At 37.9% G+C, this 27649-nt stretch overlaps 1 protein-coding gene across 1 annotated transcript in view; it reads right to left on the bottom strand.

Annotated features, from left to right (window-relative positions):
• The window catches only part of LOC139385868 (cell adhesion molecule 2b), a 476978-nt gene that overhangs the window by 25576 nt on the left and 423753 nt on the right, over positions 1 to 27649 (bottom strand). Inside the window, exons 6-8 of the mRNA XM_071131148.1 lie at positions 16348 to 16509; positions 16138 to 16228; positions 10341 to 10519 (exon numbers count right to left, since the gene is read on the bottom strand). Of these exons, the coding sequence (XP_070987249.1) occupies positions 10341 to 10519; positions 16138 to 16228; positions 16348 to 16509 (432 nt within the window). The remainder of the gene's footprint in view (positions 1 to 10340; positions 10520 to 16137; positions 16229 to 16347; positions 16510 to 27649) is intronic.

Here is a 27649-nt window from a genome sequence, read left to right as displayed (position 1 = left end):
ACCAACCTCCAGCGCTTCTCAACCTCTGTGGCTCACCAAACTCCAGCTGTTCTCAAACTCTGTGGTTCACCAACCTTCAGCTGTTCTCAACCTCTGTGGTTCACCAACCTTCAGCTGTTCTCAACCTCTGTGGCTCACCAACCTTCAGCTGTTCTCTCCCCATCTCTGTGGTTCACCAACCTCCAGCTGTTCTCAACCTCTGTGGTTCACCAACCTCCAGCTGTTCTCAACCTCTGTGGTTCACCAACCTCCAGCTGTTCTCTCCCCATCTCTGTGGTTCACCAACCTCCAGCTGTTCTCAACCTCGGTGGCTCACAAACCTCAACCTTTCATCACCCTCTGGGTCTCACAAACCTCCAGCTCTCCTCAAGCTCTGTGTCTCACAAACCTCCAGCTGTCCTCAACCTCTGTGGCTCAAAGAGCACCAGCTGTTATCCTCTGTGGCTCAGAAACCTCCAGCTGTCCTCAACCTCTGTGGCTCAAAGAGCACCAGCTGTCTTTATCCTCTGTGGCTCAGAAACCTCCAGCTGTCCTCGACAGCTGTGGCTCGCAAACCTCCAGCTCTCCTCAACCTCTGTGGTGGTGATGGTGATGGTGGGGGTGGTGGTGATGGTGGGGGTGGTGATGGTGGTGGGGTTGATGATGGTGGGGGTGATGATGGTGGGGGTAGAGATGGTGATGCTAGATAATGGGTGTGGTTAAGGTTAAGATTAAGGTTGGTATTAAGGAAGCTGATCCTAGTGTACCTATTGGTGGTGGTGGGAGTAGAACAAAAGCTAAGTGGAACAAAGGGAATGAACACTCTAACCACTAGGCTACCCTGCCGCCCCAGGGATGTGAACGCTCTAACCACTAGGCTACCCTGAACCCCAGGGATGTGAACGCTCTAACCACTAGGCTACCCTGCCGCCCCGGGGATGTGAACGCTCTAACCACTAGGCTACCCTGCCGCCCCAGGGATGTGAACGCTCTAACCACTAGGCTACCCTGAACCCCAGGGATGTGAACGCTCTAACCACTAGGCTACCCTGCCGCCCCGGGGATGTGAACGCTCTAACCACTAGGCTACCCTGCCGCCCCGGGGATGTGAACGCTCTAACCACTAGGCTACCCTGCCGCCCCGGGGATGTGAACGCTTTAACCACTAGGCTACCCTGCCGCCCCGGGGATGTGAACGCTCTAACCACTAGGCTACCCTGCCGCCCCGGGGATGTGAACACTCTAACCACTAGGCTACCCTGCCGCCCCGGGGATGTGAACGCTCTAACCACTAGGCTACCCTGCCGCCCCGGGGATGTGAACACTCTAACCACTAGGCTACCCTGCCGCCCTGGGGATGTGAACGCTCTAACCACTAGGCTACCCTGCCGCCCCGGGGATGTGAACACTCTAACCACTAGGCTACCCTGCCGCCCCGGGGATGTGAACTCACTAACCACTAGGCTACCCTGCCGCCCCGGGGATGTGAACACTCTAACCACTAGGCTACCCTGCCGCCCCGGGGATGTGAACATACCAGAAATAGGTCTTACTAGGCACAATGAAATGAAACAATGACTGAAATCACAGTACACTAAAGATGATAAATGGCTTGAAAATAATAATGTACGATAGAGTGCTTCTTAGTAAACCTAGCATTTAGCTACTACATTATGTGAGGTAGGGTGAGTTGACCTACACTCTTAGAAAAAAGGGTTCCAAAAGGGTTCAGCTGTCCCCATAGGAGAACCCTTTTTGGTTCCAAGTAGAACCCTTTTTGGTTCCAAGTAGAACCCTTTTTGGTTCCAGGTAGAACCCTTTTGGATTCCAGGTAGAACTGTCAGTGGAAAGGGTTCTACAAGGAAACCCAAAAGGTTCTACCTTGAATCAAAGCGGTTCTACCCGGAACCAAAAATGGTTCCTCAAATGGTTATGCTATGGGGACAGCCGAAGAACCCTTTTAGGTTCATGATAGTGCCTTTCTTTTCTAATATTGTAGACACAGATCTTGGGTCACCTTGGCATTAATGGTTAAGGTTAGTGTTGGGGAATAGGAAGCTGATTCCTAGATCTGTACCTAGGGGAAACTTCACCTACTAGGAATTCATACCATCTGCCTTAGGAATAGGAGAATAGTGAAGATAAGTAGAAGAAAACGTGATGAGTACCTGTCAGTCTATTCTATAGGAAAAAGGTGTTATCCCCAGCTGATGAGTACCTGTCAGTCTATTCTATAGGAAACAGGTGTTATCCCCAGCTGATGAGTACCTGTCAGTCTATTCTATAGGAAACAGGTGTTATCCCCAGGTGATGAGTACCTGTCAGTCTATTCTATAGGAAACAGGTGTTATCCCCAGCTGAGAACAAAAACCCCGAAGCTTGACGATGGCTATGTAAGAAGTGATGTCAGATGAGACAAAGGAACTCAGTGTGTGTGTGTGTGTGTGTGTGTGTGTGTGTGACAAAGGAGCACAGGTACGTGTAACAACAAGTGTCTGATCAAACCTCACACCTGTCGCGGGTGAGAACACACTATGTGACTCGAGGTGTGTGTGTGTCGAGGTGTGTGTGTGTCGAGGTGTGTGTCGAGATGTGTGTGAGGTGTAATGTACAATAGGCGAGAGCTGATACTGATGACTGTGCCAGGCAGATGTTCACATTAATACAAGGATCTCATGTTGGCGTTGATGAGAGAGGGAACAAGAAGAGGACAGGGCTCACATTCACTCCTCTACCCCCATCTATCCTCTTTTCACCGTGGGTACCTCCCACATGACACCCTAACCCCTATATATTGCACTATTGTTGATACGAGCCCTATGGTGCACTATAAGAAACATGGTACCTTTTGGGATGCAGCCACATTCCCTCCCTCCCTCCCTCCCTCCCTCCCTCCCTCCCTCCCTCATCTTCTCACTGTGCCAAACGCAGGCATTATCACGTCGGCGTCGGCTCTATTCTCAAGCCTGCACATTTCATTTCTCCATGCACTCAGGATTCATCTCATATATCGGAATAGAACTGGAGGATGGTGATAAGTGTGATACATTGTGTCTGTGTGTCTTCAGGATGGTGATAAATGTGATACATTGTGTCTGTGTGACTTCAGGATGGTGATAAATGTGATACATTGTGTCTGTGTGACTTCAGGATGGTGATAAATGTGATACATTGTGTCTGTGTGTCTTCAGGATGGTGATACATGTGATACATTGTGTCTGTGTGTCTTCAGGATGGTGATAAATGTGATACATTGTGTCTGTGTGTCTTCAGGATGGTGATAAATGTGATACATTGTGTCTGTGTGTCTTCAGGATGGTGATACATGTGATACATTGTGTCTGTGTGTCTTCAGGATGGTGATAAATGTGATACATTGTGTCTGTGTGTCTTCAGGATGGTGATAAATGTGATACATTGTGTCTGTGTGACTTCAGGATGGTGATAAATGTGATACATTGTGTCTGTGTGACTTCAGGATGGTGATAAATGTGATACATTGTGTCTGTGTGTCTTCAGGATGGTGATACATGTGATACATTGTGTCTGTGTGACTTCAGGATGGTGATAAATGTGATACATTGTGTCTGTGTGACTTCAGGATGGTGATACATGTGATTCATTGTGTCTGTGTGTCTTCAGGATGGTGATAAGTGTGATACATTGTGTCTGTGTGACTTCAGGATGGTGATAAATGTGATACATTGTGTCTGTGTGTCTTCAGGATGGTGATACATTGTGTCTGTGTGACTTCAGGATGGTGATAAATGTGATACATTGTGTCTGTGTGACTTCAGGATGGTGATACATGTGATACATTGTGTCTGTGTGACTTCAGGATGGTGATAAATGTGATACATTGTGTCTGTGTGTCTTCAGGATGGTGATACATGTGATACATTGTGTCTGTGTGACTTCAGGAAAAGATATTGATTGTTCCTCAGCTCTGGTACGGTGTCATTGGCAAATTAGTTTCATCTACTCAGACGAGATGAAGAGACCTATCAATATCTATCTCCTTTGTCTACCAGCCAGACCTATTCCAGAAGTAGGGACCTATCAATATCTATCTCCCTTGTCTACCAGCCAGACCTATTCCAGAAGTAGAGACCTATCAATATCTATCTCCCTTGTCTACCAGCCAGACTTATTCCAGAAGTAGAGACCTATCAATATCTATCTCCCTTGTCTACCAGCCAGATCTATTCCAGAAGTAGAGACCTATCAATATCTATCTCCCTTATCTACCAGCCAGACTTATTTCAGAAGTAGAGACCTATCAATATCTATCTCCCTTGTCTACCATCCAGACTTATTTCAGAGGTAGAATTGTAACTACTGCTGGTAATGAGACACTTTCTCATGCCTCTTTCACCTGCTCTGCTGTCTCCTGACATGACATCATCCCTCAGGCATAATTTATGCGTCCCAAACGGCACCCTACTATTCCCTTCTACGGGGCATTACTTTGTATTAATACTACTAAAGGTAGTGAACTAAAAATGGAATAGAGTGTAATTTGGTACACAACCCCCTAAGAGTGGTGACATCAACCGGTTTAATGGCAGATCTGAGAATATCTCTATGGAGAATCATTTACAATTCACCACATAATCTAGCTGAGAGGACCTTACTTGGGTTTACAGACTCTTTAAGCTTCAGGGCTTCAATGAAGCTTATTTCAATCCTGTGGTGATTATCCACAACGACCCCCACACCACACCGCATTCCCAGAACAATCCAAGACAATTGTATTTTCTACTCTTGATGAAATGATGACACTGTGGTCCAAGCTGTTTCAGTTGTGACAGTCCGATACAGAGCACTAACCCCAGTTTGGCATAACTCAAGTCATCTCCCCGTCCAGCTCTCCGGATGAATAGAGACTAACAGACTTACAGACTTACAGACTTACAGACTTACAGACTTACAGACAACCGACTTACAGACAACAGACAACAATCCACAGACAACAGACTTACAGACAACCGACTTACAGACTTACAGACAACAGACAACAAACCACAGACAACAGACTTACAGACAACAGACTTACTTACAGACAACCGACTTACAGACAACAGACAACAAACCACAGACAACAGACTTACAGACAACATATGTACAGACAACTGACTTACAGACGTACAGACAACAGACAACAAACCACAGACAACAGACTTACAGACAACATATGTACAGACAACTGACTTATAGACAACAAACCACAGACAACAGACTTACAGACAACATATGTACAGACAACTGACTTACAGACGTACAGACAACAGACAACAAACCACAGACAACAGACTTACAGATTACAGACAACAGACAACAAACCACAGACAACAGACTTACAGACAACAGACTTACAGACAACCGACTTACAGACAACCGACTTACAGACTTACAGACAACCGACTTACAGACAACAGACAACAAACCACAGACAACAGACTTACAGACAACATACGTACAGACAACCGACTTACAGACTTACAGACAACAGACAACAAACCACAGACAACAGACTTACAGACAACAGACTTACTTACAGACAACCGACTTACAGACTTACAGACAACAAACCACAGACAACAGACTTACAGACAACATATGTACAGACAACTGACTTACAGACAACAGACAACAATCCACAGACAACAGACTTACAGACAACATACGTACAGACAACCGACTTACAGACTTACAGACAACAGACAACAAACCACAGACAACAGACTTACAGACAACAGACTTACTTACAGACAACCGACTTACAGACAACAGACAACAAACCACAGACAACAGACTTACAGATTACAGACAACAGACAACAAACCACAGACTTACAGACAACCGACTTACAGACTTACCGACTTACAGACAATAGACAACAGACGTACAGACTTACAGACAACAGACTTACAGACTTACAGGTAACAGACAACATAATTACAGACAACATACAACAGACAACAGACAACAGACAACCGACAACAGACTTACAGACTTAGAGACAACCGACTTACAGACCAACAGAAGCTGAATAATACGTCATCCTTCCCCTCCTCTGAACTGTGGAATCTTAGTGGACAGAGGCTAGTGTCCATCTATCCACAGAGCTATACCCTACTAGTGTGAAAAAAGGCTAACGGAGGCTAGTGTTCATCTACAGTTGAAGTAGGAAGTTTACATACACTTAGGTTGGAGTCATTAAGACCCAGAGTTCTGGTGAAAAACAAATAATACAAAACACGGACATGTTGAAAGAAAGAGGGTAGATGTCCCCCCCCCCACTTATTCCCCCTTATCCCCCCCCCCCCCCCCCAACTGCTCGGGTGGCAGGGCCATCACATGCTGCCCAAAGGCAGATTAAAATATTACAATTGAGAGTGCGTTAATAAGTACAAATTCACAGCGCCGACTAGTCCAAGTAGGAGATGAAAGGCTGCCAGATTTGATCAAATGTTGATAATTTATTGTTCAGAATATATCTAATTCTTTCTAAGTGTACAGTGTTTGCCAATTCACTGAGCCATAATTTGGTAGAGGGCTCTTCCCTCCTTTTCCAAAACAACAAGATTAGTTTTTTTGCCGAAATGAGAGCGTGTGTGGTTCATAAAAAATACTTGGGAAAAATACAAAATAAAAAATTGTTTTTCAACCACTCCACAAATTTCTTGTTAACAAACTACAGTTTTGGCAAGCCGGTTACAACATCTACTTTGTGCATGACACAAGTAATTTTTCCAACAATTGTTTACAGACAGATTAATTGACTGTGACTTAAAACAGCTTGGACAATTCCAGAAAATGATGTCATGGCTTTAGAAGCTTCTGATAGGCTAATTGACATAATTTGAGTCAATTGGAGGTGTACCTGTGGATGTATTTCAAGGCCTACCTTCAAACTCAGTGCCTCTTTGCTTGACATCATGGGAAAATCAAAAGAAATTAGCCAAGACCTCAGAAAAATAATTGTAGACCTCCACAAGTCTGGTTCATCCTTGGGAGCAATTTCCAAACACCAGAAGGTACCACGTTCATCTGTACTAACAAAAGTACACAAGTATAAACACCATGGGGACCACACAGCCGTCATACTGCTCAGGAAGGAGACCCATTCTGTCTCCTAGAGATGAACATACTTTGGTGCAAAAAGTTCAAATCAATCCCAAAACAACAGCAAAGGACCTTGTGAAGATGCTAGAGGAAACAGGTACAAAAGTATCTGTATCCACAGTATAACGAATCCTATATATGGCAACTGCACCGCCCTCAACCGTAAGGCTCTCCAGAGGGTAGTGAGGTCTGCACAACGCATCACCGGGGGCAAACTACCTGCCCTCCAGGACACCTACACCACCCGATGCCACAGGAAGGCCATAAAGATCATCAAGGACATCAACCACCCGAGCCACTGCCTGTTCACCCCGCTATCATCCAGAAGGCGAGGTCAGTACAGGTGCATCAAAGCTGGGACCGAGAGTCTGAAAAACAGCTTCTATCTCAAGGCCATCAGACTGTTAAACAGCCACCACTAACACTGAGTGGCTGCTGCCAACACACTGACACTGACTCAACTCCAGCCACTTTAATAATGGGAATTGATGGGAAATGATGTAAATATATCACTAGCCACTTTAAACAATGCTACCTTATATAAATGTTACTTACCCTACATTATTCATCTCATACGCATACGTATATACTGTACTCTATATCATCGACGGTATCCTTATGTAATACATGTATCACTAGCCACTTTATACTATACTATGCCACTTTGTTTACATACTCATCTCATTTGTACATACTGTACCCGATACCATCTACTGTATCTTGCCTATGCTGCTCTGTACCATCACTCATTCATATATCCTTATGTACATATTCTTTATCCCCTTACACTGTGTACAAGACAGTAGTTTTGGAATTGTTAGTTAGATTACTTGTTATTACTGCATTGTCGGAACTAGAAGCACAAGCATTTCGCTACACTCGCATTAACATCTGCTAACCATGTGTATGTGACAAATAAAATTTTGATTTGATTTGATTTGATTATATTGACATAACCTGAAAGTCCGCTCAGCAAGGAAGAAGCCACTGCTCCAAAACCGCCATAAAAAAGCCAGACTACGTTTTGCAACTGCACATGGGGACAAAGATCGTACTTTTTGGAGAAATGTCCTCTGGTCTGATGAAACAAAAATGAAACTGTTTGGCCATAATGACCATCGTTATGTTTGGAGGAAAAAGGGGGAGGCTTGCAAGCTGAAGAACACCATCCTAACCGTGAAGCACGGGGGAGGCAGCATCATGTTGTGGGGGTTATTTTCTGCAGGAGGGACTGGTGCACATCACAAAATAGTTGGCAGCATGAGGCAGGAAAAGTATGTGGATATATTGAAGCAACATATAAAGACATCAGTCAGGAAGTTAAAGCTTGGTCGCAAATGGGTCTTCCAAATTAACAATGACCCCAAGCATACTTCCAAAGTTGTGGCAAAATGGCTTAAGGACAACAAAGTCAAGGTATTGGAGTGGCCATCACAAAGCCCTGACCTCATCCTATAGAACATTTGTGGGCAGAACTGAAAAAGCGTGTGGGAGCAAGGAGGCATACAAACCTGACTCAGTTACACCAGCTCTGTCAGGAGGAATGGGCCAAAATTCACCCAACTTATTGTGGGAATCTTGTGGAAGGCTACTAGAAACATTTGACCCAAGTTAAACAATTTAAAGGCAATGCTACCAAATGCTAATTGAGTGTATGTAAACTTCTGACCCACTGGGAATGTGATGAAGGAAATAAAAGCTAAAATAAATCATTCTCTCTACTATTATTTTAACATTTCACGTTCTTAAAATAAAGTGGTGATCCTAACTGACCTAAGACAGGGAATTTTTACTAGGATTAAATGTCAGGAATTGTGAAAAACGGAGACTAAATGTATTTGGCTAAGGTGTATGTAAACTTCCGACTTCAACTCTATCCACAGATCTATACCCTACTAGTTTGAATAAAGTATATCTTCTCAGAGCCAGGATAAGTCCTTTCTCCTGGAAAAAAACGTACTCTCATGTGGGATTGTTTGTGGCAAAAACGCATAAATCCTCAACGTCTGTTTCTAATATTCTGACTTCGCCTGTATATACTATTTTGGTTTCAACAGCTTTTGACAAATGTTAGCAGCCTCAGTTGCAGTGTGGAGGGGAGGAGATGAGAGGAAAGTTGGGGAGGAGGAGAGGAAAGGAGAGGAGAGGATAGTTGAGGAGGAGTAGGAGAGAAGGAGAGGAGAGGGGAGGAGAGCAGGAGAGGGGAGTAGAGGAGAGAAGAGGGGAGAAGAAGAGGAGAGGAGAGAAGAGGAGAGGAGAGGAGAGTAGAGGAGGAGTAGGAGTAGGAGAAGAGAGGAGGAGAATGGAGAGGAGAGGAGGAGGAGAGGAGAGAAGAGGAGAGAAGAGGAGAGGAGAGGAGGAGAGGAGGAGAATGGAGAGAAGAAGAGGAGAGGAAGAGAGTGGGGGAGAGGAGGAGGAGAGGAAGAAAGGAGAGGAAGAAAGGAGAGGAGGAGAGGAGGAGAGGAGAGGAAGAGAGGAGGAGAGGAGAAGAGGAGAGGAGGAGAGGAGAGGAAGAGAGGAGGAGAGGAGAAGAGGAGAGGAGAGGAGGAGAGGAAGAAAGGAGAGGAGGAGAGGAGGAGACAAGGAAAGGAGAGGAGGAGAGGAGGAAAGGAAGAGAGGAGGAGAGGATAAGAAAGGAGAGGAGGAGAGGAGATGAGGGGAGGAGAGGAAGAGAGGAGGAGAGGAGAGGAGGGCTTAATAATGTGTTATATTCCCTCCAGGCTCCAGGTACACTAAGCTATATATGTGCAGACTGGCATGCATCTCAAATGGTACCCTATTCCCTATATAGTGCACTACTTTAGACCAGAGCCCTATTCCCTATATAGTGCACTACTTTAGACCAGAGCCCTATTCCCTATATAGTGCACTACTTTAGACCCTATTCCCTATATAGTGCACTACTTTAGACCAGAGCCCTATTCCCTATATAGTGCACTACTTTAGACCAGAGCCCTATTCCCTATATAGTGTACTACTTTAGACCAGAGCCCTATTCCCTATATAGTGCACTACTTTAGAGCAGAACCCTATATAGTGCACTACTTTAGAGCAGAACCCTATATAGTGCACTACTTTAGACCAGAGCCCTATTTCCTATATAGTGCACTACTTTTGCCCATGTTCAATATCGCTGGCCAAAAGTTATGCATCCAGTATAGCAAAAAATAAATAATAATAAAATAAAAAATATTCCTTTTGCCCCCAGTGTAGCTCCTATGTAAGATACTCACCGTATACAAACAGGACATATTCAGCTCCACTAGTCCCCAGGTAGTTACTGGCCTCACAGCGATACGTGCCGTTGTCTGTCTTGTTGAGGGCGGTGATGGTGAGTTCCCTGCCCTCTACGATCATCCTCTCTATATCAGGCAGCTCCCCTCCATCTTTAGACCACAACACTGGCTCTGGTCTGGTGGAGAAAACACAACACAAGACATCACAACAGACACCACAGCATACACTGCAGCAGACAGACACCACAGCAGACACCACAGCAGACACCACAGCAGACACCACAACAGACACCACAACTGACACCACAACTGACACCACAGCAGACTCCACAACATACACTACCACATACACCACAACAGGCACCGCAACAGACAACACAACCGACAACACAACAGACACCACCACCGACACTGCAACAGGCACCATAACAGACACCACAACAGGCACCGCAACAGACACCACAACAAGCACCGCAACAGACACGGCAACAGACACCACAACAGTAACCACAACGTGCACCTATACAGACGCCACAGCAGACACCACAACAGACACCACAGCAGACACCACAGCAGACACAACAACAGAGACAACAACAGATGCCACAACATACTCTGCGACAGACACAGCGACATAAACTGCAACAGACACAACAGCAAACACCGTGGCAGACACCACATCAGACACCACAACAGGCACAACAACAGACACCACAACAGACACCACAACAGACACCACAGCAGACAGACACCACTGCTGCCTCAGTGTCTTGAGATATTTTTGTTAGAGGTTACTATGGAATACTGAAGTATAATTACAAGCATTTCGTAAGTGTCTGTCACGCCCTGGCCATAGAAAGGCTTTTAATCTCTATTTTGGTTAGGCCAGGGTGTGACTAGGGTGGGCATTCTAGTTTCTTTATTTCTATGTTTTCTGTTTCTATGTTTTGGCCGGGTATGGTTCTCAATCAGGGACAGCTGTCTATTGTCATGATGTTGCCATCTTTGGATGTGGCGAGCCCCATCCCCCTCTTCCCGCCTCCCCTTTTCCTCCTTCAACTAGGCTGCTGTGGTCAGAGAGACGTCGTAAATTCCTGAGGATCTCCTCATGGCCACACAGTATAAGAGAGAGTAAATTTTCATAGAGAACAGGGGAATGTCTTCCACATCACGGAACTCGAGGTCTGAACAACATTTATGTTCCGGAGAAGGTATAAAAGATTGGTGAAGAATCCAGCTACGAACTGGTCCGTTTGTCACAACTTGGGGAAGCTCATGGGAGACGCTGTGGCCACATTACCATAACACTGTTTATATAATAGCCTCAGATATGAGGTTTACATCTAATTGTTGTATAAGATGAATGAGTGAGTATGATACTGTTCACACAATTTTACAATGTGATTTTGGACTGTTTAATGAAGGAAAACTCAAAAAGGGAATTGGAGTTAACTAAATCAGAAGACCGCCCCTGAGCCCAGGCATCCTGGACCGCCCCTGAGCCCAGTTAGGGTCAGACATCCTGGACCGCCCCTGAGCCCAGTTAGGGTCAGACATCCTGGGACAGCCCCTGAGCCCAGTTAGGGTCAGACATCCTGGGACAGCCCCTGAGCCCAGTTAGGGTCAGACATCCTGGGACAGCCCCTGAGCCCAGTTAGGGTCAGACATCCTGGACCGCCCCTGAGCCCAGTTAGGGTCAGACATCCTGGGACAGCCCCTGAGCCCAGTTAGGGTCAGACATCCTGGGACAGCCCCTGAGCCCAGTTAGGGTCAGACATCCTGGGACAGCCCCTGAGCCCAGTTAGGGTCAGACATCCTGGACCGCCCCTGAGCCCAGTTAGGGTCAGACATCCTGGACCGCCCCTTTCTGCAATTCCGAATAAAACCCTTTGAGAAATTATCACCAGACCATGAGAGAGAGCGAGAGAGAGAGAGAGACAGACAAAACTCTCCAATAGAAACAAACTTTTCAACAAAGATCCCGACGACACACTGAGTGTAAATATATATATTGATTGCAATTGTTCCCGAATGAGTGATCGTTCATGTGCAAAGGATTAGCATTTCAATTGTTATAATCATCAACTTTGTAGTGTCTCATCTTAGTCGACTCCCACTTCCCCTTTTGTCTAACAAGCCGCCATGCCGGTTCAGCCCACTAGGGGCACATTCTCCTATCATTTATTGTAACCACATTTAACTTGTTTGTTTGTTTGTTTGTTTGTTTGTTTATGCAATTCTGTGAATTACTTAGTTAGTAATACATAAATGATTTAAGACAATTGATGTATGGATGACTCATAGTGAAGACTGGGTTCGTGCAGATAACCAACAATTTACGACGTTTGGAATGAGACTAACGTGAGGTAATGTAAATAATTCATTCATTCGAAGACTAATTGATCAGATAAAATATCTGAAAGGTTATATTAGGAAATTATAACCTTGTAATCTGAATATTTTTCCTTGGTGCTCCGACTTCCTACTTAATTACAGTTACATGATTAATCAGTTGATTGCGTAATACTAATTACAGAGAATCTTTGATAAAAACTATGTCTTTAATTTAATGATGGTAAAGACACGACACTATCATTGTCTCTGATTGGGAATCATACTTAGGCAGCCTTTTTTCCCTTTTATATTTGTGGGTGGATTTCTTTGTTAGTGGCCTGTGTAGCCCTCGTGAGCTTCACATTCGTTTTTGTTGTTTCTTGTTTTTGTTGGCGACATTCTAAATAAAAAGAAATGTACGCTCACCTTGGTCCGGTTTCCGCGACGACGTTTGTGACAGTGTCAAAGGCTTTTATTTAACAATTACATGAAGTTGATACAAAGAGTCAATATTTGCAGTGTTGACTCTTCTTTTTCAAGACCTCTGCAATCCGCCCTGGCATGCTATCAATTAACTTCTGGGCCACATCCTGACTGATGGCAGCCCATTCTTGCATAATCAATGCTTGGAGTTTGTCAGAATTTGTGGGTTTTCATTTGTCCACCCACCTCTTGAGGATTGACCACAAGTTGTCAATGAGATTAATGTTTTGGGGAGTTTCTTGGCCATGGACCCAAAATATCCATGTTTTGTTCCCCGAGCCACTTAGTTATCACTTTTGCTTTATGGCATGGTGCTCCATCATGCTGGAATAGGCAATGTTCGTCACCAAACTGTTCCTGGGTGGTTGGGAGAAGTTGCTCTCGGAGGATGTGTTGGTACCATTCTTTATTCATGGCTGTGTTCTTAGGCATAATTGTGAGTGAGCCCACTCCCTTGTCTGAGAAGCAACCCCACACATGAATGGTCTCAGGATGCTTTACTGTTGGCATGACACAGGACTGATGGTGGCAATCACCTTGTCTTCTCTGGACAAGCTTTTTTCCTGATGCCCCAAACAATCGGAAAGGGGATTCATCAGAGAAAATGACTTGACCCCAGTCCTCAGCAGTCCAATCCCTGTACCTTTTGCAGAATATCAGTCTGTCCCTGATGTTTTTCCCGCAGAGAAGTGGCTTCTTTGCTGCCCTTCTTGACACCAGGCCATCCTCCAAAAGTCTTCGCCTCACTGTGCGTGCAGATGCACTCACACCTGCTTGCTGCCATTCCTGAGCAAGCTCTGTACTGGTGGTGCCCCGATCCCGCAACTCAATCAACTTTAGGAGATGGTCCTGGCGCTTGCTGGACTTCCTTGTGCGCCCTGAAGCCTTCTTCACAACAATTGAACCACTCTCCTTGAAGTTCTTGATGATCTGATAAATGGTTGATTTAGGTGCAATATTACTGGCAGCAATATCGTTGCCTGTGAAGCCCTTTTTGTGTAAAGCAATGATGACAGCATGTGTTTCCTTGCAGGTAACCATGGATGACAGAGGAAGAACAATGATATCAAGCACCCTCTTTTTGAAGCTACCAGTCTGTTATTCGAACTCAATCAGCATGACAGGGTGATCTCCAGCCTTGTCCTCATCAACACTCACACCTGTGCTGAGAGAATCACTGACATGATGTCAGCTGGTCCTTTTGTGGCAGGGCTGAAATGCAGTAGAAATGTTTTTTTGGGGGGATTCAGTTCATTTGCATGGCAAAGAGGGACTTTGCAATTAATTGCAATTCATCTGATCACTCTTCATAACATTCTGGAGTATATGAAATTGCCATCATACAAACTGAGGCAGCAGACTTTGTGAAAATGTACATTTGTGTCATTCTCAAAACTTTTGGCCACGACTGTAAACCACAACAGACTCCACAACAGACACCACAACATACACCACAGCAGACACCACAACAGACACCACAACAGACACCATACCTTACGCAACAACAGACACCACACCAGACACAACAACAGACACTACAACAGAAATCACAACAGACACTAGCACTACACATCTGGCTTTCTAATAGATGTTGGAAAATTGCTGCTATAACAGCCTCCAGTCTTCTGGGAAGGCTTTCCATTAGATGTTGGAACATTGCTGCTACAACAGCCTCCACTCTTCTGGGAAGGCTTTCCACTAGATGTTGGCACATTGCTGCTACAACAGCCTCCATCCACTCTTCTGGGAAGGCTTTCCACTAGATGTTGGAACATTGCTGCTATAACAGCCTCCATCCACTCTTCTAGGAAGGCTTTCCACTAGATGTTGGAATATTGCTGCAGCGACTTGCTTCCATTTAGCCACAAGAGCATTAGTGAGGTCAGGCACGGATGTTTGGGCGATTAGGCCTGGCTCGCAGTCAGCGTTCCAATTCATCCTAAAAGGTATTCGATGGGGTTGAGCTCAGGGCTCTGTGCAGGCCAGTCAAGTTCTTCAAACACTGATCTTGACAAACCATTTCTGCTTTGTGCACTGGGGCATTGTCATGTTGAAACAGGAAAGGGCCTTCCCCAAAAGTTGGAAGCACAGAATCGTCTAGAATGTAATTCTATGCTGTAGCGTTAGGGTTGGTCTTCACTGGAACTAAGGGGCCCGAACCATGAAAAACAACCCCAGAACATTATTCCTCCTCAACCAAGCTTTTTACTTGGCACTACTATGCATTGAGGCAGGTAGCGTTCTCTTGGCATCCGCCAAACCCAGATGTGTCTGTCGGACTGCCAGATGCTTAGCATTGCGCATGGTGATGTTAGGCTTGTTTGCAGCTGCTCGGCCATGGAAACCCTCTCTTGGCATCCACACTCCAGCCATTGCTTGTCATTGCGCATGGTGATCTTAGTCTTGTGTGCCGCTGCTCGGCCATGGAAACCCATTTCATGAAGCTTCCGACGAACAGTTATTGTGCTGAAGTTGCCTCCAAAGGTAGTTTGGAACTACTCGGTAGTGAGTGTTGTAACCGAGGACAGACCATTTTTGCGCGTTATACATTGCAGCACCCGGTGGTCCCGTTCTTTGAGCTTGTGTGGCCTACCACTTCGCGGCTGAGCCGTTGTTGCTCCTAGACATTTCCACTTCACAATAACAGTTGCCCGGGGCAGCTGTAGCATGGCAGAAATTTGACCATTTGACTTGTTGGAAAGGTGGCATCCTTTAATGGTGCCACGTTGAAAGTCACTGAGCGCTTCAGTAAGGCCATTATACTGCTAATGTTGGCCTATGGAGATTGCATGGCTGTGTGGTCGATTGTATGTGGCTGAAATATGTGGCTGAAATAGCCTCAAATCACCTAATTTGAAGGAGAGTTCACATACTTTTGTATATGTAGTGTAGCTAGTAAAATCAGATTACATGTTAGAGGTCTATCAATAGGATATAATGTCTACGTCCATTATTAAGTGATAGACCATGTACTTACAGTGGGTTCCCTTTGGCGACACACTCCAGTTTAAAGTACTGTCCTTCCTGAGGGATGATCACGGAGTGGGAAATCTCCACGTGGGGGGCGTCTGGGACGAGAGACAAGACACATTATGAAACGTCATCCATACTAGTGACTGAAACATCCTGATCCTAGATCTGTGATCCTAGTTATTTTTGAATATGTTCCTCGGGTTTCAGAACTTACAATGGACCTCCAGGACCTCTGTGACCTGGTAAGGGTTGGAAGAAAGAGACACGTGCTCCACGCTGCAGGTATAGGCCACCCCGTCATCACTCTGATCCACCTGCAGCTGCAGAGTGCTCTTCACTGTGAACGACTTCCCTGTGGCGTTGACCTCCTTAGTGCCTGTTAGATAGAAACACATAGACATTCTATTACATTCTATTATTTTATTCAGGAACTCTATTACATTATATTATTTTATTCAGGAACTCTATTACATTCTATTATTCTATTCAGGAACTCTATTACATTATATTATTCTATTCAGGAACTCTATTACATTCTATTATTCTATTCAGGAACTCTATTACATTCTATTATTCTATTCAGGAACTCTATTACATTATATTATTCTATTGAGGAACTCTATTACATTCTATTATTCTATTCAGGAACTCTATTACATTCTATTATTCTATTCAGGAACTCTATTACATTATATTATTCTATTCAGGAACTCTATTACATTCTATTATTCTATTCAGGAACTCTATTACATTCTATTATTCTATTCAGGAACTCTATTACATTCTATTATTCTATTCAGGAACTCTATTACATTCTATTATTCTATTCAGGAACTCTATTACATTCTATTATTCTATTCAGGAACTCTATTACATCATATTATTCTATTCAGGAACTCTATTACATTCTATTATTCTATTCAGGAACTCTATTACATTATATTATTCTATTCAGGAACTCTATTACATTCTATTATTCTATTCAGGTACTCTATTACATTCTATTATTCTATTCAGGAACTCTATTACATTCTATTATTCTATTCAGGAACTCTATTACATTCTATTATTCTATTCAGGAACTCTATTACATTCTATTATTCTATTCAGGAACTCTATTACATTCTATTATTCTATTCAGGAACTCTATTACATTCTATTATTCTATTCAGGAACTCTATTACATTCTATTATTCTATTCAGGAACTCTATTACATTATATTATTCTATTCAGGAACTCTATTACATTCTATTATTCTATTCAGGTCCTCTATTACATTCTATTATTCTATTCAGGAACTCTATTACATTCTATTATTCTATTCAGGAACTCTATTACATTATATTATTCTATTCAGGAACTCTATTACATTATATTATTCTATTCAGGAACTCTATTACATTCTATTATTCTATTCAGGAACTCTATTACATTCTATTATTTTATTCAGGAACTCTATTACATTCTATTATTCTATTCAGGAACTCTATTACATTCTATTATTCTATTCAGGTACTCTATTACATTCTATTATTCTATTCAGGAACTCTATTACATTCTATTATTCTATTCAGGAACTCTATTACATTATATTATTCTATTCAGGTACTCTATTACATTCTATTATTCTATTCAGGAACTCTATTACATTCTATTATTCTATTCAGGAACTCTATTACATTATATTATTCTATTCAGGAACTCTATTACATTATATTATTCTATTCAGGAACTCTATTACATTCTATTATTCTATTCATGAACTCTATTACATTATATTATTCTATTCAGGAACTCTATTGCATTCTATTATTCTATTCAGGAACTCTATTACATTCTATTGTTCTATTCAGGAACTCTATTACATTATATTATTCTATTCAGGTACTCTATTACATTCTATTATTCTATTCAGGAACTCTATTACATTCTATTATTCTATTCAGGAACTCTATTACATTATATTACTCTATTCAGGAACTCTATTACATTCTATTATTCTATCCAGGAACTCTATTACATTCTATTATTCTATTCAGGAACTCTATTACATTCTATTATTCTATTCAGGAACTCTATTACATTCTATTATTCTATTCAGGAACTCTATTACATTCTAATATTCTATTCAGGAACTCTATTACATTCTATTATTCTATTCAGGAACTCTATTACATTCTATTATTCTATTCAGGAACTCTATTACATTCTATTATTCTATTCAGGAACTCTATTACATTCTATTATTCTATTCAGGAACTCTATTACATTCTATTATTCTATTCAGGAACTCTATTACATTCTATTATTCTATTCAGGAACTCTATTACATTCTATTATTCTATTCAGGAACTCTATTACATTCTATTATTCTATTCAGGAACTCTATTACATTCTATTATTCTATTCAGGTACTCTATTACATTCTATTATTACTATTCAGGTACTCTATTACATTCTATTATTCTATTCAGGAACTCTATTACATTCTATTATTCTATTCAGGAACTCTATTACATTCTATTATTCTATTCAGGAACTCTATTACATTATATTATTCTATTCAGGAACTCTATTGCATTCTATTATTCTATTCAGGAACTCTATTACATTCTATTATTCTATTCAGGAACTCTTTACATTCTATTATTCTATTCAGGAACTCTATTACATTCTATTATTCTATTCAGGAACTCTATTACATTCTATTATTCTATTCAGGAACTCTATTACATTATATTATTCTATTCAGGAACTCTATTACATTATATTATTTTATTCAGGAACTCTATTACATTCTATTATTCTATTCAGGAACTCTATTACATTATATTATTCTATTCAGGAACTCTATTACATTCTATTATTCTATTCAGGAACTCTATTACATTCTATTATTCTATTCAGGAACTCTATTACATTCTATTATTCTATTCAGGAACTCTATTACATTCTATTATTCTATTCAGGAACTCTATTACATTCTATTATTCTATTCAGGAACTCTATTACATTCTATTATTCTATTCAGGAACTCTATTACATTCTATTATTCTATTCAGGAACTCTATTACATTCTATTATTCTATTCAGGAACTCTATTACATTCTATTATTCTATTCAGGAACTCTATTACATTCTATTATTCTATTCAGGAACTCTATTACATCATATTATTCTATTCAGGAACTCTATTACATTCTATTATTCTATTCAGGAACTCTATTACATTATATTATTCTATTCAGGAACTCTATTACATTCTATTATTCTATTCAGGTACTCTATTACATTCTATTATTCTATTCAGGAACTCTATTACATTCTATTATTCTATTCAGGAACTCTATTACATTCTATTATTCTATTCAGGAACTCTATTACATTCTATTATTCTATTCAGGAACTCTATTACATTCTATTATTCTATTCAGGAACTCTATTACATTCTATTATTCTATTCAGGAACTCTATTACATTCTATTATTCTATTCAGGAACTCTATTACATTATATTATTCTATTCAGGAACTCTATTACATTCTATTATTCTATTCAGGTCCTCTATTACATTCTATTATTCTATTCAGGAACTCTATTACATTCTATTATTCTATTCAGGAACTCTATTACATTATATTATTCTATTCAGGAACTCTATTACATTATATTATTCTATTCAGGAACTCTATTACATTCTATTATTCTATTCAGGAACTCTATTACATTCTATTATTTTATTCAGGAACTCTATTACATTATATTATTCTATTCAGGAACTCTATTACATTCTATTATTCTATTCAGGAACTCTATTACATTCTATTATTCTATTCAGGAACTCTATTACATTCTATTATTCTATTCAGGAACTCTATTACATTCTATTATTCTATTCAGGAACTCTATTACATTCTATTATTCTATTCAGGAACTCTATTACATTATATTATTCTATTCAGGAACTCTATTACATTCTATTATTCTATTCAGGAACTCTATTACATTCTATTATTCTATTCAGGAACTCTATTACATTATATTATTCTATTCAGGTACTCTATTACATTCTATTATTCTATTCAGGTACTCTATTACATTCTATTATTCTATTCAGGAACTCTATTACATTCTATTATTCTATTCAGGTACTCTATTACATTCTATTATTCTATTCAGGTACTCTATTACATTATATTATTCTATTCAGGAACTCTATTACATTATATTATTCTATTCAGGTCCTCTATTACATTCTATTATTCTATTCAGGAACTCTATTACATTCTATTGTTCTATTCAGGAACTCTATTACATTCTATTATTCTATTCAGGAACTCTATTACATTATATTATTCTATTCAGGAACTCTATTACATTATATTATTCTATTCAGGAACTCTATTACATTATATTATTCTATTCAGGTCCTCTATTACATTCTATTATTCTATTCAGGAACTCTATTACATTCTATTGTTCTATTCAGGAACTCTATTACATTCTATTATTCTATTCAGGAACTCTATTACATTATATTATTCTATTCAGGAACTCTATTACATTATATTATTCTATTCAGGAACTCTATTACATTCTATTATTCTATTCAGGAACTCTATTACATTCTATTATTTTATTCAGGAACTCTATTACATTCTATTATTCTATTCAGGAACTCTATTACATTCTATTATTCTATTCAGGTACTCTATTACATTCTATTATTCTATTCAGGAACTCTATTACATTCTATTATTCTATTCAGGAACTCTATTACATTCTATTATTTTATTCAGGAACTCTATTACATTCTATTATTCTATTCAGGAACTCTATTACATTCTATTATTCTATTCAGGTACTCTATTACATTCTATTATTCTATTCAGGAACTCTATTACATTCTATTATTCTATTCAGGAACTCTATTACATTCTATTATTCTATTCAGGAACTCTATTACATTCTATTATTCTATTCAGGAACTCTATTACATTCTATTATTCTATTCAGGAACTCTATTACATTCTATTATTCTATTCAGGAACTCTATTACATTCTATTATTCTATTCAGGAACTCTATTACATTCTATTATTCTATTCAGGAACTCTATTACATTCTATTATTCTATTCAGGAAGTCTATTACATCATATTATTCTATTCAGGAACTCTATTACATTCTATTATTCTATTCAGGAACTCTATTACATTATATTATTCTATTCAGGAACTCTATTACATTCTATTATTCTATTCAGGTACTCTATTACATTCTATTATTCTATTCAGGAACTCTATTACATTCTATTATTCTATTCAGGAACTCTATTACATTCTATTATTCTATTCAGGAACTCTATTACATTCTATTATTCTATTCAGGAACTCTATTACATTCTATTATTCTATTCAGGAACTCTATTACATTCTATTATTCTATTCAGGAACTCTATTACATTCTATTATTCTATTCAGGAACTCTATTACATTATATTATTCTATTCAGGAACTCTATTACATTCTATTATTCTATTCAGGTCCTCTATTACATTCTATTATTCTATTCAGGAACTCTATTACATTATATTATTCTATTCAGGAACTCTATTACATTATATTATTCTATTCAGGAACTCTATTACATTATATTATTCTATTCAGGAACTCTATTACATTCTATTATTCTATTCAGGAACTCTATTACATTCTATTATTTTATTCAGGAACTCTATTACATTCTATTATTCTATTCAGGAACTCTATTACATTCTATTATTCTATTCAGGTACTCTATTACATTCTATTATTCTATTCAGGAACTCTATTACATTCTATTATTCTATTCAGGAACTCTATTACATTATATTATTCTATTCAGGTACTCTATTACATTCTATTATTCTATTCAGGAACTCTATTACATTCTATTATTCTATTCAGGAACTCTATTACATTCTATTATTCTATTCAGGAACTCTATTACATTATATTATTCTATTCAGGAACTCTATTACATTCTATTATTCTATTCATGAACTCTATTACATTATATTATTCTATTCAGGAACTCTATTGCATTCTATTATTCTATTCAGGAACTCTATTACATTCTATTGTTCTATTCAGGAACTCTATTACATTATATTATTCTATTCAGGTACTCTATTACATTCTATTATTCTATTCAGGAACTCTATTACATTCTATTATTCTATTCAGGAACTCTATTACATTATATTACTCTATTCAGGAACTCTATTACATTCTATTATTCTATCCAGGAACTCTATTACATTCTATTATTCTATTCAGGAACTCTATTACATTCTATTATTCTATTCAGGAACTCTATTACATTCTATTATTCTATTCAGGAACTCTATTACATTCTAATATTCTATTCAGGAACTCTATTACATTCTATTATTCTATTCAGGAACTCTATTACATTCTATTATTCTATTCAGGAACTCTATTACATTCTATTATTCTATTCAGGAACTCTATTACATTCTATTATTCTATTCAGGAACTCTATTACATTCTATTATTCTATTCAGGAACTCTATTACATTCTATTATTCTATTCAGGAACTCTATTACATTCTATTATTCTATTCAGGAACTCTATTACATTCTATTATTCTATTCAGGAACTCTATTACATTCTATTATTCTATTCAGGTACTCTATTACATTCTATTATTACTATTCAGGTACTCTATTACATTCTATTATTCTATTCAGGAACTCTATTACATTCTATTATTCTATTCAGGAACTCTATTACATTCTATTATTCTATTCAGGAACTCTATTACATTATATTATTCTATTCAGGAACTCTATTGCATTCTATTATTCTATTCAGGAACTCTATTACATTCTATTATTCTATTCAGGAACTCTTTACATTCTATTATTCTATTCAGGAACTCTATTACATTATATTATTCTATTCAGGAACTCTATTACATTCTATTATTCTATTCAGGAACTCTATTACATTATATTATTCTATTCAGGAACTCTATTACATTATATTATTTTATTCAGGAACTCTATTACATTCTATTATTCTATTCAGGAACTCTATTACATTATATTATTCTATTCAGGAACTCTATTACATTCTATTATTCTATTCAGGAACTCTATTACATTCTATTATTCTATTCAGGAACTCTATTACATTCTATTATTCTATTCAGGAACTCTATTACATTCTATTATTCTATTCAGGAACTCTATTACATTCTATTATTCTATTCAGGAACTCTATTACATTCTATTATTCTATTCAGGAACTCTATTACATTCTATTATTCTATTCAGGAACTCTATTACATTCTATTATTCTATTCAGGAACTCTATTACATTCTATTATTCTATTCAGGAACTCTATTACATCATATTATTCTATTCAGGAACTCTATTACATTCTATTATTCTATTCAGGAACTCTATTACATTATATTATTCTATTCAGGAACTCTATTACATTCTATTATTCTATTCAGGTACTCTATTACATTCTATTATTCTATTCAGGAACTCTATTACATTCTATTATTCTATTCAGGAACTCTATTACATTCTATTATTCTATTCAGGAACTCTATTACATTCTATTATTCTATTCAGGAACTCTATTACATTCTATTATTCTATTCAGGAACTCTATTACATTCTATTATTCTATTCAGGAACTCTATTACATTCTATTATTCTATTCAGGAACTCTATTACATTATATTATTCTATTCAGGAACTCTATTACATTCTATTATTCTATTCAGGTCCTCTATTACATTCTATTATTCTATTCAGGAACTCTATTACATTCTATTATTCTATTCAGGAACTCTATTACATTATATTATTCTATTCAGGAACTCTATTACATTATATTATTCTATTCAGGAACTCTATTACATTCTATTATTCTATTCAGGAACTCTATTACATTCTATTATTTTATTCAGGAACTCTATTACATTATATTATTCTATTCAGGAACTCTATTACATTCTATTATTCTATTCAGGAACTCTATTACATTCTATTATTCTATTCAGGAACTCTATTACATTCTATTATTCTATTCAGGAACTCTATTACATTCTATTATTCTATTCAGGAACTCTATTACATTCTATTATTCTATTCAGGAACTCTATTACATTATATTATTCTATTCAGGAACTCTATTACATTATATTATTCTATTCAGGAACTCTATTACATTCTATTATTCTATTCAGGAACTCTATTACATTATATTATTCTATTCAGGTACTCTATTACATTCTATTATTCTATTCAGGTACTCTATTACATTCTATTATTCTATTCAGGAACTCTATTACATTCTATTATTCTATTCAGGTACTCTATTACATTCTATTATTCTATTCAGGTACTCTATTACATTATATTATTCTATTCAGGAACTCTATTACATTATATTATTCTATTCAGGTCCTCTATTACATTCTATTATTCTATTCAGGAACTCTATTACATTCTATTGTTCTATTCAGGAACTCTATTACATTCTATTATTCTATTCAGGAACTCTATTACATTATATTATTCTATTCAGGAACTCTATTACATTATATTATTCTATTCAGGAACTCTATTACATTCTATTATTCTATTCAGGAACTCTATTACATTCTATTATTTTATTCAGGAACTCTATTACATTCTATTATTCTATTCAGGAACTCTATTACATTCTATTATTCTATTCAGGTACTCTATTACATTCTATTATTCTATTCAGGAACTCTATTACATTCTATTTTTCTCTTCAGGAACTCTATTACATTCTATTATTCTATTCAGGTACTCTTTTACATTATATTATTCTATTCAGGAACTCTATTACATTATATTATTCTATTCAGGAACTCTATTACATTCTATTATTCTATTCAGGAACTCTACTACATTCTATTATTCTATTCAGGAACTCTATTACATTATATTATTCTATTCAGGAACTCCATTACATTCTATTATTCTATTCAGGAACTCTATTACATTCTATTATTCTATTCAGGAACTCTATTACATTCTATTATTCTATTCAGGAACTCTATTACATTCTATTATTCTATTCAGGAACTCTATTACATTCTATTATTCTATTCAGGAACTCTATTACATTATATTATTCTATTCAGGAACTCTATTACATTCTATTATTCTATTCAGGAACTCTATTACATTATATTATTCTATTCAGGAACTCTATTACATTCTATTATTCTATTCAGGTACTCTATTACATTCTATTATTCTATTCAGGAACTCTATTACATTCTATTATTCTATTCAGGAACTCTATTACATTCTATTATTCTATTCAGGAACTCTATTACATTCTATTATTCTATTCAGGAACTCTATTACATTCTATTATTCTATTCAGGAACTCTATTACATTCTATTATTCTATTCAGGAACTCTATTACATTATATTATTCTATTCAGGAACTCTATTACATTCTATTATTCTATTCAGGTCCTCTATTACATTCTATTATTCTATTCAGGAACTCTATTACATTCTATTATTCTATTCAGGAACTCTATTACATTATATTATTCTATTCAGGAACTCTATTACATTATATTATTCTATTCAGGAACTCTATTACATTCTATTATTCTATTCAGGAACTCTATTACATTCTATTATTTTATTCAGGAACTCTATTACATTCTATTATTCTATTCAGGAACTCTATTACATTCTATTATTCTATTCAGGTACTCTATTACATTCTATTATTCTATTCAGGAACTCTATTACATTCTATTATTCTATTCAGGAACTCTATTACATTCTATTATTCTATTCAGGTACTCTATTACATTCTATTATTCTATTCAGGTACTCTATTACATTCTATTATTCTATTCAGGAACTCTATTACATTCTATTATTCTATTCAGGAACTCTATTACATTATATTATTCTATTCAGGAACTCTATTACATTCTATTATTCTATTCAGGAACTCTATTACATTATATTATTCTATTCAGGAACTCTATTACATTCTATTATTCTATTCAGGAACTCTATTACATTCTATTATTCTATTCAGGAACTCTATTACATTCTATTATTCTATTCAGGAACTCTATTACATTATGTTACTCTATTCAGGAACAGCGTACGAGTTAAAAACCTACAGGAGGGTATCTCTCCAGGAACAGGTTCGGAATATAAATGTGGAATCCTCCTTTCATCCCTTTACTGTGAAATCCTCCCCTCTCCTCCATTTGTTTTAGGATAATCTTCCCTTTCTCATTCTCCCACTTGTCTCCAAGACCCATTCCATCCCCGAAACTTTTTCTCTTCGTCCCCCAGAAACAAGATTGATTTGTTTTGTATCTTCTATTTTCCTCGGGTCTCTGATGTCTTCTCTGTTTAGATAAGTGGCTCTTAACTTGAAACCTGTATTGAGCCAGGAGTCAGAGAGGAGGCAGGCAGAGTGTTTACGTGTGAGCTAGTGGGTTGGAGCATTGCCCTCTGTCTGTCTGTCTGTCTGTCTGTCTGTCTGTCTGTCTGTCTGTCGATATCTTGTCAAAGACTCGTGCGTGCTTCTGTGTGTGCATGCGTGAGAGGTAGTATCACTTCTCCAGACATCTTCATTTCGCTGCCTCTTATGGTTCGTCCAATTCAACCAGACAATATAACAGACAACTGCTATTTCTGTGAGTCTATGTACATTTTCATACCATGATATTGGTGAGATCTAATACTAACACGTGTTCAGATTGTTTGTGGTTCAAAACGCTTGACAGTTTTACAGCAAACAAATCTCTACTACTATTGACTGTATTCCAATATGAGCCTTAAACCCTTTAATACAGCCATTGCTCCAAATGGCTGAAGGTTGTAGCTGTACAGCGATGTGCACTCAGGGTAGAAAATAATCCATCAAAATAGCCTGTTATGAAAAGCCAAATTAAAAATAAAATGATATATACAATTTCAAATATTTTTTTGTTATCTAATATTTATTTTCAATGATTCTGGTAGTTTGTATTTTTATTTTTATTTTATTTATTTCACCTTTATTTAACCAGGAAGGCTAGTTGAGAACAAGTTCTCATTTACAACTGCGACCTGGCCAAGATAAAGCAAAGCAGTTCGACACAAACAACAACACAGAGTTAACTGAGTGCAACTGAGTGTGCTACTTCAAAGTTTTTATATATTGGTCTTTAGGGCCACCTATCCGTTGTGGATGGCCACGGAAAGCCATGGATAACCATGGATCTGTTAAATCTGGTATATGGTGGACTGGTGCTATCTGTTATATGGTGAAGTGGTGCTGTCTGTTATATGGTGAACTGGTGCTGTCTGTTATATGGTGAACTGGTGCTGTCTGGTGCTATCTGTTATGTGGTGAACTGGTGCTATCTGTTATATGGTGAACTGGTGCTGTCTGTTATATGGTGAACTGGTGCTGTCTGTTATATG

This window comes from Oncorhynchus clarkii, chromosome 27 (assembly GCF_045791955.1).
Source record: "Oncorhynchus clarkii lewisi isolate Uvic-CL-2024 chromosome 27, UVic_Ocla_1.0, whole genome shotgun sequence".
Lineage (NCBI taxonomy): Eukaryota > Metazoa > Chordata > Actinopteri > Salmoniformes > Salmonidae > Oncorhynchus > Oncorhynchus clarkii.
The sequence above is the reverse complement of the archived record's forward strand: the minus strand, read 5'-3'. Positions and strand labels throughout refer to the sequence as shown.